Below are 19,961 nucleotides of genomic sequence, written 5' to 3'. Positions count from 1 at the left end.
TGTTCCTGTCTGTTTGAATGTGTTTTTAGAAGCACACCCACAAACTATTTCTGTTTTTAAACTGGCCCTGGGGAGGGGGGTGGAGTATGAATTGCTTCAGGCAAGTTCAGATGTCCTTCTGAATTTTTCAGTGGCTGTTCTCGCAGCCAGCTTGATCAGTTTGGTTCCATTTGTTAGCTGCAACATAAGTATTTTATCACACATGGTGGTATTAAGATTAGTTGCTTTGGAGAGCAAAAGAAAGCGAGCTTATCTTTCCCAAAACAGGCCTCAGGATGTACAAGGCATCATGAGATCTCAATTTCCTTTGTTTTCACTGTCGCATTTTTCAAAATACAGAAAGATCAGCATTAATGTGTCATCATGTGCTTGGGGGCTGGTAGCATTTATTTAGTGCCATCTCCCAATGCAGATAATGCAAGTAGGAAGAATTCTTTGAAATTCAACCTGAAATTCAACCTGAATTTGATGGCAGCTCAAGAAAGCTTCCGTTGTCACTGTCAAGTACTGTAAAGTTTCCTGTGGGACACAATGAAGATAAAAGTTGATTCATGACAGTCTGACAGTCAAGAAAAAAAAGCAGCCATCTTTGAGGATCATAAAGAAGCAGGAACTGTCATGATCAAAATGTGTTTTCAGTTCATTTCTTAAGTCCTCTCCTGTCTTCTCCCCTTACTCAGAAAGAATATGTGTGCTAACATACAGCTCATGTTAGTTGAGAAGGTTAGTCTAGTAAATGCAGCTGCACCAAGTTAAAAGAATATGAATAGTATTTGTTTAAATCTGGAGAGGGGAAAATTTAGAGGGACTTACAGCTACACTGCGGTCACCAAAAAAAATTATTTTTCTTGTGTATCCCAACCAGTTTTAGTACAGAAATTATTTACTCCCATTCTTCAAAAGATGAGTGATTTTTATTATTTTCAGTAATATGTATTTATTAAAATATAATTTTTAATTTTTATAATAAGGGGTAGAATTATCAATATTCACTTTTGCAAGTGTCAGGCTTCTATACAGAGGTAGTTGTACACAACACATACACAACTTCTAAACCATAGTTGCTTCTGCAGGTCCAGTTGTTAACAAAATGTTTTGGTACCTTTACTGTTTAATGGGCTAATGAAAGAAGAACACTTAAAAAACCTTTATGTGAATTCTTTGCACATCTGGTCTCACAGGATCAGTGCTATTATATGTATGTGTGGAGTACTGGAGGTATTATGGAAGAAAATTATTTGTATACAGCCTTTGGATGAGTTAAGCAGCAAAAGCTTGTAAAAGCTGCTGGAACTGCAACCTTTTACTTCATGTGTTTGGGTCAGACATTCTCTTCCTGCAGCCTCACTGTCTACCTGCATGTGTTGTGTTTGTAGTGCTGGTCTAATACAGCTGTGTTAGGGTTCTGATCAAAGCAGCTTTCAGTTGCATTGGGCTTTGGAATTCAAAAAAAAAAGGAAAATTGAAAGTATAGACTGCTAAGCTTTTAATTTTCCTCTCCTTGATCTTTGTTAATAATTCTTGTTAGCTGTTGTCATGCAGGTTTAGCAGGTTACTCAACCAGTGGCCTTCCATTACTAGAGTTTACTTAATATGCACACTTTGTAGAACTGTAGCAATTTAGCCCTTAATCAAAAGAAGTAAGGTAGAAACTCTTAAGATAAGTGTATGCATCTTAAAACCATTCTTTCTATTTCAGGGCATGAACTTCATTGCTGGATACTTAATTCTTATTACAAAGAATGAAGAGGAGTCCTTTTGGCTGCTAGATGCTCTTATTGGAAGAATATTGCCTGGTATGTTAAAAACATAGTTTTATTAATATATTGAAGCTTGGATTTTATCTTTGCATTCTTCTCCAGTTTCAGAGGCTTTAGATATTAAAATTGGGCCTATCTAGACTAAAGATTTTCCAGGCCCTGGAAACACAGAACAAAGACACAGCACACAGGCAAAATTTGTCAATGTCTCGGAGTCAGATTTTAGTCTTGATGCAGTGGTTTATGTGTATGTTAATATGCAGTCTTTCTTCTTACTCCCTATTTATACCTGTTAGGTGTCTTCATCTACCCCTGTGATGCCAGGGAACAGGGCTTGGGAAGGTGTTTAGGATTTGGCCCTTGGGATTGCAGGGATGTGACACAAAGCAAAGATGAAGCAGCAATTGCAGAGCATAGCAAAGGTGGGAGATGGATGCAGTTTGAGCACTGAGCCTGGAGCAGGAATTCCCAGTGGCTTGGCAGGACACAACATGAGCTTTCTGCAGAGGTTTTTGATGAGGTGGTGGTAGTTTCTGCTGTGTCCCCACTTTTGAGTGGAAATTTCTTGGACACCTCACACATCGTGATTTTGGAACAAAGCAAGCAAATGTCAAAATCATTGTCTCTGTCTGTATGGGAAGTTCCTGTTAAAGGTCAGTTACAATCCACAGTGATCTAGCCAGCCTCATCAACAGGATCCAGAGAGACATTCAATTATTAAACTAGAAGAAATTAAGCTATAGACAATCTCTGCATCTGGTCTGCTCAGTAGCTCTCTGAGTTCCCTTGCCTGGATCTCAGGGTTTGCAGGAGGTGTTTACACAATCAGTTTTGCTCCATGTATAAGCTGAACCTCACTGCACATGTGAGGTAATTTAAAATCGGAAGCAGACACCAGGCACAGCTATATTTTTTACTCCTGTGAAATGCATTTGGGAATGTTTTTTCTTGGGATTTAATTGTAGAGGGAGAATGGTTTCATTGTGAATTCTCATTAGCATTGCACAGGACTGACTACAGATACACCTGTAATGTAGGTGGAATGACTAATTGGAAGACCAATAAAAAATGGAGGACTAATTCCTTACTGGCCCAGTTTTGCTTTGGCGTAGATCTTTATCTCAAATGGTTGGAGGTGGAATTCAGTATTACACTGTCAGTCAGGTGTTGGTCAAGGACATCAAGGTTGATTGATACTGTAATTTTTCCTTCTTTCTGTTGCTTAAGATTAAAATATATATATACAATTTTTGGTTCCCTATTGAATAGAAAGGAAAGACCTTGAGAAATAAAGAATAGCTGAAATATTCTTTTCATGCTTTTGAGTGACTGTAAGAAATTATTTACACTGAATACACCACATAGGAACTTGGATTTTCCCTGTGTGGAAAGGGTGGTTGGACTTTGTTTCCAGACTGAAAGAATAGAGACAGACAGGGAATGTTATGAGTTGTTGAATCAGTCTGCAAATGTTTGACATTATGCAGCCTTGCAGTTTACTTTTAAGCTATAAAATAGTCTAAAGGAATCAGCTGTCTGTTGCTTTAGTTCAGCCTTGAGAGCTCTAAGCTGTGCAAACAGGTAGGAGACAGGGCTGCTGTCTGCCATGTGACCTGTCACTGCCTGGCATGGGTGGATGTCTCCTTTGACATCACTGTGTCAGGGATAAGCAGGTTTATTGTGAAGTGATGTGTGGAAACTCTTGCTGTTAATCCTTTCAATAGTTCAGGCATTTTTATTTGGGGCAAAGGAGGTAGTCAGAATTTTGTTCACTGTTTTTAGTAGGGAACTTAATTCACTTTGTCATAAACTTTCAATTCTTGTATATCCTTCTACATTTTACTGATACCTGTGACATTAGTTGTTCTCAGTTTTCCCTCTTAGCTGTTGAATTTATCCTAGGCAGGTAGCATTGGTGATGAGAAGTAACTCGTAACATGAAATGCAATTACTGTGTATAAAGGAGTGGTATATTTACTTAAGTTGTATTTATAGATGTATTTTTACTTCTCTGTAACTAGACTTGTTAGCCTGGGTTCGACTGGGCAGTATGAATCTTCTATATAGTATAAATATTTGTGTTGAATAATACAAGGCTTTATTGTCAGAAAGCTTGTTGCTGATGCTCTTTTCCTGCCAAATATTTAAAAATATTTTTGTCCCTTCTATTCCCATCACTCTCCTATATCATGTCTGATTTGTATATTTATAAAATTCAAAGCATGACAGATAAAATAATTGGCAAAATTTCCGTGAAATACTGTGTGTGCATATGTGAGAGGAAGAGAACTAGACAGAAAGGCCATATTCATAAAGCAACTCAGGTAAATAATTACTACCTTTCTGTTAACAGTGCAAGGTATAGCACATTTCAGTTTTAAGACCTCCAATTATTTGTTAGGGAAGCAGAGAAGTACTGTACCTCTCAAGGTCTTCTAGATCTTGAATGCTGTCTCGGTCTCAGAGGGAAGATTAAGAATGAGTTTTGCTGGTTGCTAACAGTTCGATTAGCCAACATTTTTCCATTAGTTTGGTTGCTGATGTGCTTTTCTTGATTTGTTTGCATTATAATGTACATGTTTTGCCCCTGTTGTTGCACCAAATATGCCTCCAGGTCATGTCCTCGTTTTTGAGTGTGTCCTGTCACTGCCAGTTAAATCAGTGGTGCTTTAGGACAATTTAGAAATCTATTCTCTGCCCTCTGCCGTGTCCCTGTGAGTGCTTCCTCCCCTGCGCACACGTGTTTAATTACATTAAACAGCCGCTCCAGTACTGTGATGCTGACAGTGATTTTCTTGGTCAGCAGAAGAACTAAGCCAGCCACAGATCAATGTCATTGATTGAAAAATGTACAGTGTGACAGATGGGAGCATTCTGGGGAAGTGACAGAAAATGGGACTCCCTCAGTAGAGGTTTTCTGGCTGAATTGTTGTGTTACATCCAAATGGAGTTAGCACAGCTGGGAGAGAGAGCCAGTAAATGAGGATTTGGTTGATTGGTATGTGGAGTTGTGTGCATGCCTTTCATTTGGCTGAAAGTAGCACTGCTGGGTACAGCTGGGTGAGGCCAGAAAGTTCCTGCTTCTGCTGAGGGCAAGCCCATGCATTTCTGCCTGATGTGTCTGTCAGCTGCTCAGTCAGGGATTTGGAGGGACTATCATTTAAACACATCAAGGGGGAAGAGAATTATTTGTTTAACTGAAATTTTGGGTGTTGCCAAGTTTTTTTTATTCCCAGGCTCATTCAGACAGACAGCTGGAGCAGACAGCAGTGTCCACAAGAAACAGTATAGATTCAATTCAAACTCAGAGTGGATGTGCCTGCAATTTGTACTGATCGTAGCCCTGATGTTTCTGTTCTGTTCATCACTCTGATCCTTGTTGAGAAGTTTTGGAGGTTTTTCTGTTCTGTTTAGGAAATAGTGGGGAGGTCGCTTTAGAAAGCACCAGGTAGGTAGGACCTTTTAACTGTGGTACCTCAGTATGTAAGTTAAGGGGTCTTGTCATATTTTACAAATTTGTAATTAAATGGTGAGTTTATGGGAAGAAAAACTTGACAATTTGATCACACTTAAGGAGGACAGTTATGCTTATATATAGCAAAACAATCCCCCCTCCCATGTTCAGTGGTTCTCAGTCTGGAAGCAATTGTGTATCTCAAGCTATACTCTAATTAGTCTATAACTAACTATACTCTAATTAGTCTACTGGACTATTGTACTGGAGTTACTCTTAAAGAAAACTAGTTGTAGATTACTTCTCCAGTGGTTAAGAGAGGTCTCATGGGTTCTGTGCTACCCTGTTCATGGCCAATTTCATATTCTTTTATTCTAGAGTCAGTGATGACTTCTAGGGGTCCGAGAAGTACCCCTCTCTTTTGTGCGTACTTTTCACGTATTTGTAGAGTGCAGTCAATTAATCTTGGAGGTTTTTTGTATGGCTATGCTGCTTCAGTCAAACTCTTCTCTTGCATGAAACTTCTCTCTGTTCTGTTTTAGCCTGATAATAATTCTGTGTGTTTTTTCCAGTTTGAATTGATTTTTCAATTTTTTTTAAAAAAACCGGATCACAATGGTACACTTTCTTTTTTCCAATGGAGAATTAGCTAGTGCCTTGTGCAGTGGCTCTTTTCACAGTGGAAAGTGTTTTGCTGAAGAGAGAAAAATGGTAGGATTTCCCTTGCCTTTTTTCTCTAGTAGCACTCTGGTTTTGATTTGTGATCTCCATCACAGTGCATGTGCTTTCCTCTTCTCTCATTGTCAACAGATGTTTTTTCCACAGCATTCAGGAATTCATAATACCTTTTTGCTGAACTTTATTTGCGCATTCTTGTTATTTTAAATGTCGTCATGTCTCTTATTCCAGTCTTTTCACTGTTTTGTTGTACCTTGTGTGTTGACATGGGTCAGTATCTCTTAGTTTAGGATTGTCAACAAATACCAGGTTTTTCTTTTCCTTCAATGTTCTTAATAAAAAACTTACATGAGGTGTAGCATTCTTCAAGAATCAATCTAACAATCTTCCTTCAGTCTTGTTACTTTTTAGCAGCTTCTTCTTAAACTTTTTTTACTGATGTGTACTGCTGGTTGTTTATGAATAATTAAAAGAGCAGAGTTTTGAATGATTGAAGTCACCAAAGTAGTAGAGTGCACTGAAGTAAGTGGCCTTAGCTGCAAGGACACAAAGCAAGGTGCCACTTTGGTGTGTTGTGTAGTGACTGCTGTTTAGGGCAAATGTCTGCATGCTGAGATAACAGATATCTCACATGTTTGTTCAGCTCTCTCTGGCTTGCAATTGTGTCAGCCAGAGACTCACAGGTTGCACAAGAGATTAGGCACAGTAAGAGATGTGAATATTTGAACTGAATGGCATCATAGCTACATATCACACTCTTGTATATCCTTCTCTTTTGAGTGATTCATGTTATAACATTCTTTCGAGTGCCATTATACAGACTTCCAGGTTTGAACGGAAGAAACCACTTGGGAAATGCAGAAGGTTGTACTAACCTGTAAAGTATTTCTATTTAGACTGCTTGCTTTTAATTGCAGTTAAGCCTGTATTTATTTTGTTCTTGTGGCTGAATTTATTTAAATACCCTAATTGGATATTGCCGGGGAACCTCTGCAGAACTGGCTTGGCAGCTGAATCTTTTCAGACCTGCATCTCCAAAGGGAGTGAAACTGTTTCACATGAAGCATTTTATTTAGCTGTGCAGGTAAAAGACACTGCTAGACCTAAAGTGAGCTGAATTTGCAGCCTAAAATGGGGACTGTTGTGATGAAAAGCATTTCCTTTCAGAGAGAAGACTTGAGAACCTCAGGCATATGCTTTTGGTATGAAAGCTCCTTTCAAGGATACGTGTGATGTGCATGGCACCATGTTTGCAAAGTAGTTTTTGACAACTGAGTTTTTTTAATAGCACCATCAACCCAGAAAATTTCAGCAGATTGATCAGTTCTGGGCTGCTTCTTTATGTTGTTCCTCTGGCAGCAGTCAGCTACAGGTCTGTAAGTTGGCAGAATTCTCACCCTTCCATGGATTTCCTCTGTGATTGCATTTGAAGCTGTAGTGGTGGGCACCTCTGGACTACAGCATCACATCTGCTGCTAAGAGACAGGAGCAGTTTGTTGGTCAGCTGAATAATTAAGAGTTTTGAAATACGGGACTCCATGTTTTACTGTTAAACCATGATGAAAGCATTAATCTTTGAGCATTAGAGGTCAGTTGAATTTACCTAGGAATTAAGTATGCAGTGTCCTGTTAAGCTGAAGGTGGAATGAAGGAGTCATGTGCCTGTATTTAGAAACCATGATAAGCCTGAAATCCTCATTACTTACAGATCTGAACTCCTGGGGGATTTGTGAGACTTGAGCAAGCAGGAAATGAGTAAGTGATGGGGCTTTTTTTCTTTAAAATTGTACATGTGTTTATACATTTGAAATTTATTTACTTTCTGTATCATATCTCCCTTCCTCCCCCCAGTCACAAACCTCATCAATAAAAGAACAGTCTCATTATTTAGTAGGCATGTTTTAGGTGGCTGGGTAGAACTCTTACACTTTTGTCTAAAACAGAGGTTTGCTGTACATGAAAAGAATATACATGCTGTCAGCCATACTTTTTTGAGAAAACATGCTAAGTTTCAGCCATGCAGCAAAAGCACCCATTGTATTTAAAAATGCTGAAGAATATTGTGTTCCTTGACATGGCTGTATTCACATTGGAAGCAGGACCTATTCCACCAAAAAAAAAGTCAAGTATGCCTCCTTCCTTCAGACAAGCAAGCCTTCTATTGATATAATTTGATTATGTTGAACTTGACATATCTTCAGTAGGCCATCCATGGTACTACTCTGTGTGGGACTGCAGCCTTTGGCTGTCTGAGCAGACAATGCTATTTGCCTGTTTATCTCCCCAGTAAATCAAAGTTTTATCCCTACCAAAAGCCACCAGCAAAATAACTTGTCAAATGAAATCTTCAGTTAGGACTGATCAAAGGTAGAATTCCCTGGCTGCATACAAGGGAGGAAGGTAGATAGAGTGGCATAAACATGGAAGTGTTGGAGATGAGATTGCCCTTTTTTGGGCATGTAAAAACCAATTAGTGGCCAAGCCTTAGTATGCAGCACAAGGCTTACTTAGTTTGTGCTTTATGTTTTATACATTTTTATACATGTTAAAGGGACTATGCTGTTCCACCTATGGAATTAACACAGCAAAGGCACAGCAGCTTTTCTTTTCTTGGTGTTTTTTTTTTTTTTTTTACTTTCTAGTGGTTAGCCAGGGCTCTGTATGTTCAGTTACAGTTTCAATAATGGAACCTTCCTGAACTTCACTTTGACAGTAAGAAGCATAACATATCAGCTGACAAATGTATGATGGGTTATACATGCTCAAAGCAGATCCCAGTATACAGTTTTGTATTTTAACTTGTAAATACCCTTAAAATGCATTAATATGCTTGAAGTGATCTGTGTATTAAATACCAGGACTCATAAAGCTGGGTTTCCCTACCGAAAGCCAGGTGAGGAAATAGTAGTAATTCTTCTCATCATGGCCTTTCAGTACTTAAAGAGAGCTTTAAAAAAGATGAAGAACAACTTTTTATAGGAGCAGACAGTGACAGGACAAGGGTGAATTGTTCTAAACTAAAAGAGGGGACATTTAGATTAGATGTCAGGAGGTAATTCTTTGCTCAGAGGTTAGTGAGGCAATGGAGCAGGCTGCCAAGAGAGGTTGTGGATGCCACATTCCTGGAAGTATTCAAGGCCAGGACAAGATACCTGTAAGGTGCCTTCCAACTCAAACCTTTCTGTGATTACCTCTGCAGCAGACTCATTTGTCTAGAGCTCATCTTTGTGAAAGGTCCCAGACTTGGTTTGAAAGAGCAACTCTGCCACCACTGCTAGTAGTGTTTTCAAACTCTGTATCAGTGTAATTAAAAATGCTTCCTATATTTTTAATTGGAATTTGTTTTGTCCTAATTTGCAGGTTATTACTTCTTTTTAAGACTTTCTCCTACTGTATTAAAAAGCACAATGCCTAGCATCTTTTCTCTATGAAGTGGTTAACTTTGCTTTTCATTTTTCTTGGGTAAATGCTACAAATAAAGAAGTTCCTTACAGAGCTCAATTTTTCTAAGTAGTGTTTATAACCTTTTCTTTGATGTCCTTTCCAGTTCATCAGCTTCCTGCCTGAATTGTGAATATCAGAGCTGGGTGCATTTTTCTAACCTCAGTTTTAGTAATGTCATATACAGAGATGATACACTCTCTCTTCAGTAGTGAATTATATTCAAGGATTGTGTTGGCTTTTTCTGAGCTAAGACGTGCTTATTCTGGATGTATTGTATTTGCAACTTAAAATACTGCAAAATCAAGGGTCTTTTTTAAAGTTCAACTGCATTAAGTGTTGGGTTTTTTTAAAATATGTCATAGTAGGAAGAAGCACTGACAGCAGGCATTGATATTGTTTCAAAATGTAGCTTGATGCACATGCAGCATAGGTGGCAGTATAAAGAATGTGTTGATGTAAGGGGATGTTCTTTGGGAGTAAAGGAAATTAAATTAAGAAAATAATGTGCAATGTAAAGTGGTAACTTTACCTAGTGCACAAGAAGGGAGTGTTGAGTTTGAGAAACTAAAATGCAGCCTTGGTTGTTTCAGGTGTTCATGTTCAGAAGACTTGAGGGCTTTACTAAGCTGTCAGTTTATGGCTAGTTGGAGAGGTCTCATTTGTTCCTCTTACAATTTTAAAACCTGTTGCTTCAAGATTAAAATTAATTCTCTTGTTAGTTTCTTCAAGCTTGAAGTAAGAAGATTGTGGCTTTCATTCCCCTTCTATTCAGACTGAAGGGTTGGATTGGTTTTCCTCTTCCAGTCCAGACTAGAACCATAGGTGTTGGTCCTGCTCTCTGTTTTGAGGTGCCTCCTCCTGTCCCAGTCTCAAGTAATGTGCTCAGTGGTCCCTGTGGTGTGACTGAAGCATTCTTATGAAGAGCTAATGAAAATGTAACACTGGGCTTCTTCTTTAGCATGAAAGGATATCAGTACTGTGTTTTGTGCTGAGGTGTTAATAATAATCTTGTCAGTGAGGTCAACTCATAAAATACCTATTCTTCCTAATCCTGTGGAGGCATTAAAAAACACAGAGTCAGGAATCCTTATTTGGCTTGAAGTCATCAGTCATTAAGATTCACTATACAGTTGTAAACTTTTTTTTTTTTAAGTTTGTTTCCTCAACCAGCATGATAAGCAGCTGTAGTTTTCAATGCTTGTTCATGAATTTCCTCTCTGTTTGAGGAAATCGGTGATAAAAGTCTGTCAAAGTGTTCTGTGAATTAAAAGCCTTGGCTCCTGGGACCATCATCAGCCCCATAAACTGCAGACTTCTCCAGAGTGTGCAACTCTTTAGACAGGCACAATTCATGGGGTGCAATTACTGGAGTCAGGCCAGGCTGTTTGGAAACAGCTGAGTGGGGAATATGCTGTCTGTTGGTGTCTGTCAGCTCAGTGATACTGTGAAAAAAACACTATCCACAAAGCAAGCCATTCCAGTGGTAGTGGATACAAAGAGGGGAGAGAGGAGAGCTGGTCAACACTCTTTTGCTCAGTTATATCTAAGCTAAATGAGAATGGTTTGGTAGCTGTAACTTTAAACTGGACTAGTTCTAAATGATGCCAATATCTCTACTGAGCAGCACACAACAGAGCTGGTATGTAAATAAATAATTAACACAGCCAGTTTCATTCTCTGTAAACTAGAATGTCTGAAAGTTGCATTTGTGTTTTCCGACATGCAGCTAAGTTAAATTTGTTTCTCTGAGAGGTTACACATGAAGTCTTTGTTTCTTTTTATTTCATCTCTGCCTTCCATAACGGAAGGATGACATCTTTGCCTGCCTTTCCACTGTCTTTCTCATTAACAAGAACCCTTCTTCAGTTCCCAAGTGGCAGGTAGCTACTATGTCTGCTCAGAATCCCACTGTGCTCTGTGAAATGCAAATGAAAAACCAAAGGGCTCTTTCAGCTCCCTTGGATCTATTTTCCAAGTTTGGGACCAGAAGCAAAAGATGAATACAGGCAGATGGCATTATGTAGAAACAAACACTGCCTTTTTGTGCTTGCTGGAAAGGTGTTACATGCTAAGTAATTTCTCAAGATATAGTATTCTATATTTTGTGTAATCTAAATATCAGCCAATAAGGATCCATAAAATACTTGCATTCCCATTTTAAGGTAGTTCTGCCATCCAAAATAAATCTGCGTTCCTTATTTTTTCTTAAAGCTAATGTTTAATTGTGAATTATACAGCTAATGTTGGTTCTGGTGTGAGTTCAGTACCCCAGGACAGAAGTTCCCAGTCAGTTTAGTTTGAAGGAAATTATTAAATGTGGCTTGATAAAATGTGGTTTTAGGTTAGTTGGTTTGTCAGAATTTTTTTCCCTGTTCCCTGGAAAATTAGGAACTTGTGTTTTGAAAATAACACAGTTAAGAGTTTTTAGCTTGCCATTTAACCACATATCTGCAGGGTATTGCTCTGGCCAGGACACCTGCAGGGGTCACTCTGGCCTGATACTGCAAAAAGAATTGCCAGTACTCTTGGGTTTCCTCCTTTTCCTGTTGTGCCATTCTGATTTTTTCCCAAATGTAGGTTGTTCAGCTTTTAATGTAAGGCTCATGATGTAGATACTTAGAAGACACAAAAGCTGGTATGTTTTAAATATTTTTTTTTCCCTACAAATACACATGATGGGCTCTGTTTTGGTTTTGACTTGAAATGTAGGAGAATCTAGAACTGGGTGCTTTTCATGAAGTTGCCCAATTCTGTTCATGGAAATCTCTGATTTTTCCTGCCAGCCCTTGGGTCTGCTCTGTTTCTCTCTTCTGGAATGAGAGGAAAGCACAGGTCTGGTAGCAAATGGTGACATGGTGCTCCTGCAAGGAGACATTCTTGAATGTAGCTTGTTGGTATAAAAATGAACTGTTTCTGCTACTTGGGGAGGAAGGAGAACATTATCATCATCACATACACACACCAGTTCTCATAGACATTATAAACATATTGCTGTGAATAAAATATTTTGCATTGCTTAGACTGTGAGAAAAGTTAAACCAGCTAATTTTTAACTTTTCAGTTGGTTTGGGTCTCCAAGACAAATAATTCTGTCCTAGAGTTGCTATGTAGCCTCTTGAAATAATAGTCAGAAATACTGGAAGACAAGCAACAGAGCTGAGGTCTTGTTTTGGGTACTTTGTAGCACTTCAGAATTTAGTTCCACTAGGAATATGTATATTTAACCTGACATATGCACAACAGACTGAAAGGATTTTAGGATTTTTTTTTTTTAACTTCTGCAGCTCTGACTCGTAATTTAAGGCTATAAGGGTATTGCTTCTTAAACTTTTATTTTTGGAACCTCTTAATCTATTTGTAACAGAGAACAAGGTCATACAGTCCCCTACAAGCTTTATCCCTATTTCCTACAAATCTTATTACTATTCTGGAGCACAAGCAGCCAGTTATGTCCTAGTCCTGGACATTGTGGTAGGATTCAGAGAGGTGCTAACTACTGTGATAGGGAGACAGTGAAATGTAATGTTAGGAATATCTCTTTGCCAGAACAGGTTTCCATCTCAGTGACTGCATGCCACAGGCAGTGCAGTGTTAGCAACAAAAAGCCCTTTGAACAAGGAGAAAAGTCCCTTCATCTGGTCACCTGTGTAGCAATGAAGCAGCTGGTGAAGCTGGCTTTTCCTGTGTGCTGCTTGACTGCAGGAGGAAGAAGCTGATGATGCCAACAGAGCCACAGGGCTACACTGCTGTTTGGGGTCAGGACTTTGATGAGGAAGGGGCACTTGGCAGGATGAATTCCATGGGGGATGCTGCCCACATTGCCTTCTGCTAAGCTCTCAGGCACTCTTAAACTTAGCAAAGCATCCAAAATCCATAGGCAGGTACTCGGAACAAGAGATCAGGCAAGGCAGGTCCACACTGTGAAGCAACAAGGGAGGCACAGAGGAAGAGCACAGAAAGCCTAGGATCAGATTACAAAAGCACTTGAAAATGCAGAAACTTAATTTTCATCTAGACATTTTTCTGGAATTTAGTAATAAATTAATAATACAATAATAATTTATAATACAGTATTTCATTTGTTGCCTTTCAGAAAATGTGATGAAAAATAATGTAGTGTGTGATCACCTAAAAATTAACATTATCATTTCCATTTGACCATGTGAAGAATAAAAGGAGACAACCTGGCAATGTGTTTTTTTCAGGGGAATGATACTGTGTCAGAGGACATTGCTTTAAACCACCTAGATCAACAGATAACACAATATAATTAGCCTACTTTTTTTTTTTTTTTTTTTAATTAGTAAGTGGCAGATTGGGAGCAGTTACTGACTCAAGTCTGTTCTGGGTCATCAGCTACTCAGTATTTTGCCAGATTATTGAGAGGGGAAAAATAATTGAGATGCTAATTAAATGTGGTTCATGCAAATCTAGAAATTCTAAACAATTTGTAAGATAAGATATGGAAGGAACAAAAAGCTAATGTGTTTCAATGGTAGATGAGTAAAAATAATATACTGCACTGTATCTTGTGAAAAACAGCTTTGTGGTGTGGGGGGAGAGGTAGGCTTGTGTAACTTGTTTATAAACAAGGATATTTTGACTTCTGGGCAGAGCAGCCAATTATAAAATATTAGGAAAATAGGGCACACAGTGAATCATTTGCAGCATGGGAGAGCTGCAGGATTTTTGCTGAGGGGATGTTTCCAGAAGGCTTAATGACTGGGAATCCCTAGTAAATAAGAAGGGAATAGAAGAGCTATGTAGGTTAAATGTTACCAAGCACTTAGGCACTGAACCAAGTTACAAAATAATTTTCCCTAGTGAAACCAGATGTGGACTGTGAAAGGTGTTCCTTGTAAGTGATCTGTGGGTAAGTTTTGCACAAATATGAGGTCCTCCAGGAATGTTTCTGAAGGATTTGGAAATGTGGCTTTCCTAATTTGAGGAGCTAATTTTATATACATTTATGTATAAAAGTATATATACGGGGGAAAAAAATTATAATTACATATTAATTATATGTAATAATTATAATGAATACCCACATGAACTATAATTAACATCTAATAATTACATGTACAAATGTCTTGAGTGCAGATTCTTTTAACCTAACTTCTGTTGTGAACTGGCAGCTAATATCCTGCAACACCCTGCAACTCAGTTATCGGCATTTGCATTAATCCCTCCTCCCACTTGTGCAGCAGCGCCGGGCTGAACATTGCAGTGCAGTGAACAGGGCACATGGGAGCTGCTCCTGCTCCACGAGGAACAGCAGGGGGCTGCCCCAGATAGATGAATAGTTCCTTTTTTCCCTTCTGTCCAGCAGTACAGTCTAACAGACTTGAATGAAATTTTAATTTACACCAAAGCTTCCTGGCTGCTTCAGTAATTCATGGAGTGATGCATCCACGTTGCCTCTCTGTTAACCTTTTGCTTGCCAGCTCTCAAAGAGCTGGGTAGGTGTCCAGTTGTGTTCTTGAGATTGTGACATTTACTTTGCTGTACAGATCAAAAATAGCAGCTGCTGTGGTTTCAGCATATCAAATGATTGCAGCACAGCAGAGCGAGTGGGCTGCTGTCCTTCCTCCTGAGGACATTTGCCAGTGGTAACTTGAAGAAGTTTTAAGTGCTCACATTTCAGGAGCACAAAAAAAAATGGGAAAAAATTATTTGTGTGAATGTATGAGAGGAGGAGGAAGCCATAAGAAAGGGAAAAGGCTTGTTCTGTTACTTGTTGAGATGTGATTAGATTTCATTTGCATTAAAGCAGCATTTTAAAAAAGATCTACTCAGCCAATGAATGTTACTGTTACCTGCATTCCAGTTCAAAAATGAGCACAACACGAATACATTTGCAGAAAGAGAGGTTCTTTTGTTGGCTCTGAGGTCATTATGTGTTTTCAGTACACTTTTTCATGGGATTGTATTTTAGCTCTCAGAGCTTTCCCTACAAGAAGTTGAAAGGCAAATGCATAAAGAAATGTATACAGTGGCAGTGACTCTTAAGTCTGTAGAGGAGTTTTATGAATCACTTTTCAGTGGGAACAAAGGAGAGGATCCCAGATAGAAAGCTAGATTCCTAAGATTGAATGTGATGCTCTGTAGTACCATTAAAAACTCCTGTAGCTGTTCTAGACTTTGGACAGGACAAATGTAAAGCAAATAGCTCATTGGGTGGGAAAATGGTTCAGGAAAACCATCAGCACAGGAAAGAGTGGAATATTAAACTGCTCTTGTGATTTCATTACAGAAATTAAAGTGACTATACATGTACTGTATAGTTCAGACATATTTTTAAACTTACCTGTGGCACTGGGTGATTTTATGAGAATTATTTCAGACTTTGCTCTGATTCCTTCACCTTTATGTAAACCATTGGCCTATGCTGTGTCTGAGGACCTTGGCAGAAACCAGTTAAGACAAAGAAACCTGAATTGCAGCTTTCCAGAATCACTGAAGGAAAGAAAGGCATAGAAAGGTTCTTGTATTACCACTGTTTTCTTTCCATAAACTAAGTTTTTTTTGGGTCAACATAGGTCTTGTCAAAAAAGCACTCGTGAATCATCAAAGGTTGCTTCCCAGGACTGGAGCAGGCAAGTCCAGCTTAAATATTTCTGACAACATATAAACCCAAAATACTAGTTTCTTAAACATCTGCGTAATTCTTGACCCCAACTGGGGCATTTGAATATTTATGAACTGAAACAATATCCTTTTCTTTCCTTAAATATACCCAAAACATACCTGTTTGTAGAGCTGAGATGCTTGTTATTCAGCCTGCACCTTGGTAATGAAAATACGTACGCTGACAAACAGGCTGTGACCTGACAGCCAGAGTGTGCTCTGTTGTTCTTAACTGTGAATTCACCAGTTTACTGCAGTGACCAGAAGTGCAGGACATGTAGATCTTATTTCAATCCCTGTCTCACAGGTAAATTAAATAGGAAGAGATGGTGCCTGAGGGATCTGTTATTCACTTCCTTTCAGAATTATTCTATGAAAAGTGGCATTTTCTTGGCTCAGAGAGAGAAAAACTCCTATCTTAATGGCTAGGTCACACCTTAAGAGATGGGGGTATCTGGCCTCCAGCACCCTGCACAGCTGACACTGGGAAATTTGCATTTCCAGTTTCACTGGACCTAATCTAAAGCCTACAGATTATTGTGGTGATTTGGGATTTTTGTTACCTGTCTGGGTGTTGTGTGGACTGGGAGTTGTGTGGCCCCCACACAGGAAGGAGGTGGTGGTTATAATTGAAGTGTTTAAATATTAGTAACACTTTTGTAGTTTCAGCGAGCAGTTAAAAACCACCTAGACCATCCTTCCTTGGGAAGGAAGAACAAACTGCCAAAAAACATCAGAGAGAAAGAAGATACTTCAGTAGGCATGAATGAAATGTTTGTACAGAGGGATCAGCTTTGGCTGAAAGAGCAGCACTGTATGAGCACAGTGCAGAGATCTTTGTGCTGTGGGTTAATTCACCTTGGGATTCATAGGCTCAGTGTGCCTTTACACATTCAGCTGCAGAGGACATTCTCTTCAATTTCACAAAAAGATTATGTCCACAGATTCCTGAGTTTTGATTTCTTCTCTCTAAGATTATTACAGTCCTGCAATGTTGGGCCTGAAAACTGATCAGGAAGTGCTTGGAGAACTTGTGAAAATGAAAGTTCCAGCTGTGGCAGAGCTGATGGAAAGACATGGAGTCATGTGGACCCTAGTGGTGTCACGCTGGTTTATATGCTTGTTCATTGACATTCTTCCAGTGGAGGTAATGGGTAACATAAAGTTCTCTTACTACACTCATAATTACTTCATTTGTAAGCTTTAGTAATTGCTTACTGGAAATCCAGGTTAATCTGAATCCTCTCCTTTCTTGCAGACTGTGCTCCGAATATGGGATTGTTTATTCTATGAAGGGTCAAAGATCATCTTCCGCGTGGCCTTAACATTGATTAAGCAAAACCAAGCTTTTATTTTGGAAGCCACTAATTTCCCTGACATTTGTGATAAATTTAAGCAGATCACCAAAGGAACATTTGTAACAGAGTGTCACAGCTTCATGCAGGTAAATTCATTGCAGCTTTTAGTCATTTCAAATTAAAACCAAGACTGACTTAGCAATGTTTTTCACTGAGCAAAAGATACATACAGTTAGGAGGAACATAGCTATTAGGATTGACAGGATTGATACAAAAGAATGAAGAATTTAAAAAAAAATCAAACCTTTCTAAGAAATATATTAATAATAAAATATTTTCTATTTAATAATTAATTATCTAATTCCATATTTAGCAATCCATTCATATCATCTGTCATACAGGGAAGAAAATTCTTTTGCCCTTTTTCCCAGCTAAGCCAGGAAGTCTGATGAGAAAATTTTAGTGCATTTTTCCAGTGAACTATGGATATTGATCCTGTGGTTTTTTTCAGATGAATTGGAATACAGTATCGTAAAATAAGCACAAAGTGAATTTTAGGCTTGAATTGATAAATGACTGTAGTGCCAGAATACACAGCATTCTACTTAGAACAAGACGCTAGCAGCACATTCTCACTTGTGGACAAAAACCATGAAGTTGAGTGTTCAAGTGCTATGACAATCTGCAATCTAAGAATTATTATTGTAAATTATTAGTACAGTGGGTGCCACATCAGTATAAAAAATTAGATTCAGGGCTTATCTCAGAAGATGGAAATATAAAAGGTGGTGGCTGCAGAACAAGCAAGAGGAGCACATCTATCATAAATCACTTGGTCAACTACACTATCATCATTTGCTCACAGTGCACAAAACCACGTCTTGGAGAGTGATATTTACCCCCCCCAAAGAGTTTCATGCTCATGGCAGATCTCTGTGCAGAGGTCAGTCACAGTAGGATGTAATTTATACTAACTTTCATTTCTGTTCATAAAGAAGAAAATTTAGCTTAACTTACTGACACTTTTAAAACTTTTAATTAAAGGAGAAAGAGGAAAAATCACAAGTACAGCTTTAATTTAGAAGGGAGATGTTTGAGAGTTTTTTCCATTCCATAAACAGTTTAGAATAATAATTTTATTAAACAATAACTGCTTTGAGAGCACCTGTTTAGACGCTGATGCTAACACTTGTCCTTGAAGGACTTCCTTCTCCCCTCTTTAACTGTGTTAAATTTTACACCAGCTAATTTTTAGAAAATCAACCACCTTTTTCTCACAGTTACCCTAAGTAAAAGAATTTCAACTGTTAGTAACTGTAGTAATGGGGCTTTGAAGGCAGTTAGATAAACAATTTAGGTTAGGTTCTTCTGTAACTTTGAAACATGTACTTTTGTGTTTGGATTTGTTTGCTGGGTTGGGTTTTTTTCAGCAGTACAGGTATTAGCAGCAGTAGACATGATGATAGGTATCTTTACGCTTCCTCCTCCAAAAGAGAACCTTAATTTTTAGTCTGAAGGCTTCTTCACCAGAAAGCTGTTCTAAACTGATTCTAAATTACAATCTCATCTCTAGAGCTGTCATTTAACAGCTCCAGAGAACTGAGGTGCCCACACACCTTATTTGTAGCTTAAAGTGCATAAACTTGTAGCTCACTTCACAGTTTTGCTCACTCAGAAGTTGCAGGTGAAGTAGTGGAAACGAATGTATTGTTCTTGAACAGCAAGTGAAAGCAAAAGAAAAAAAAGTAATTGAAGATGTTTGGCATTCAGAATGCATCAAGGTCTTACATCCATATACATTACTCCCATGGAAAGCCTGTTAGAGAAGAGGAGCAAAGGTAGTATCATGAGGGATTAAAACTGATTTTTTGCAGTAGGAAGACACTGGTTTATTTATGTATTCCAGAGCCTGAACAACCTCTGCTGTCACCACACAAGAAGTGCACTGGTGCTCATGTTACCCAGCATGGCTTATATATGTTCTAAATATGCCACCTTCCAGCACCTGCCATCTAAAGTAATCGCAACTGGACACACATTCAAACCAGATTTTCTGTTACCCTGATACAGGAAGGCCAAAGAGCAGTAAGCAGTTTCACAGTACGGACATCGAAGCAGGGATTTCACACCTCAGAGAATTATGTGAGAATTCTAGCATGCTGTCCAAAGACAGAATTTTAACTAAGAATTTTCTCCTTTTGTCCTCAGAAAATATTCACAGATCCTGGAAGCTTATCCATGGCAACAATTGACAAACTCCGAGAGACTTGCAGGGAGAAAGTGCTTTCTCAGGGATAACTTGCCAGATGTAACCAGGTGGTCAGATACTACAGCAATTGACACATTCCTCTATTTGCACTGACTAAAGCACACTTTAAGCTTTCCATGAATTAATTGACACTTGACCAATTTTTCCTGCCTTTCAAGTAAGTGTGTTAACACTTTGTACTGTATGTCAGATTTGATAACTGGAACTGGTGGTTCTGTTATTGTTTGTCGGTGGTATGTTGTTTTTATTTTTTAAGGATTAAGGTGTTTTCAGAGTAGAATGTGATCAGTGTCAGGACCCTCCTTTTAAAAAAATAGTCCCAGGGAATTTTGTAATATTAAAAGAAAACAGATGTATAAAATTATGTATTACTGTATTAACTGTGACACCATTACCATTTGTACAAAATAAATTAATTTAATTTGTCAGAA

The 19,961-nt window shown here is 38.5% G+C and overlaps 1 protein-coding gene across 2 annotated transcripts in view; it reads left to right on the top strand.

Annotated features, from left to right (window-relative positions):
- GRTP1 (growth hormone regulated TBC protein 1) overlaps nt 1-19,961 on the top strand; it is a 35,466-nt gene extending 15,505 nt beyond the window's left edge. For both annotated transcript variants that reach the window (XM_085053386.1, XM_085053375.1), the window contains 4 exons: nt 1,700-1,796; nt 16,938-17,110; nt 17,222-17,407; nt 19,470-19,961. In XM_085053386.1, the coding sequence (XP_084909512.1) occupies nt 1,700-1,796; nt 16,938-17,110; nt 17,222-17,407; nt 19,470-19,559 (546 nt within the window). In that variant the 3' untranslated portion in view covers nt 19,560-19,961. The remainder of the gene's footprint in view (nt 1-1,699; nt 1,797-16,937; nt 17,111-17,221; nt 17,408-19,469) is intronic.

This window comes from Lichenostomus cassidix, chromosome 1 (assembly GCF_008360975.1).
Source record: "Lichenostomus cassidix isolate B80296 chromosome 1, HeHo_3.0, whole genome shotgun sequence".
Taxonomy (NCBI): Eukaryota; Metazoa; Chordata; class Aves; order Passeriformes; family Meliphagidae; genus Lichenostomus; species Lichenostomus cassidix.
The sequence above is the reverse complement of the archived record's forward strand: the minus strand, read 5'-3'. Positions and strand labels throughout refer to the sequence as shown.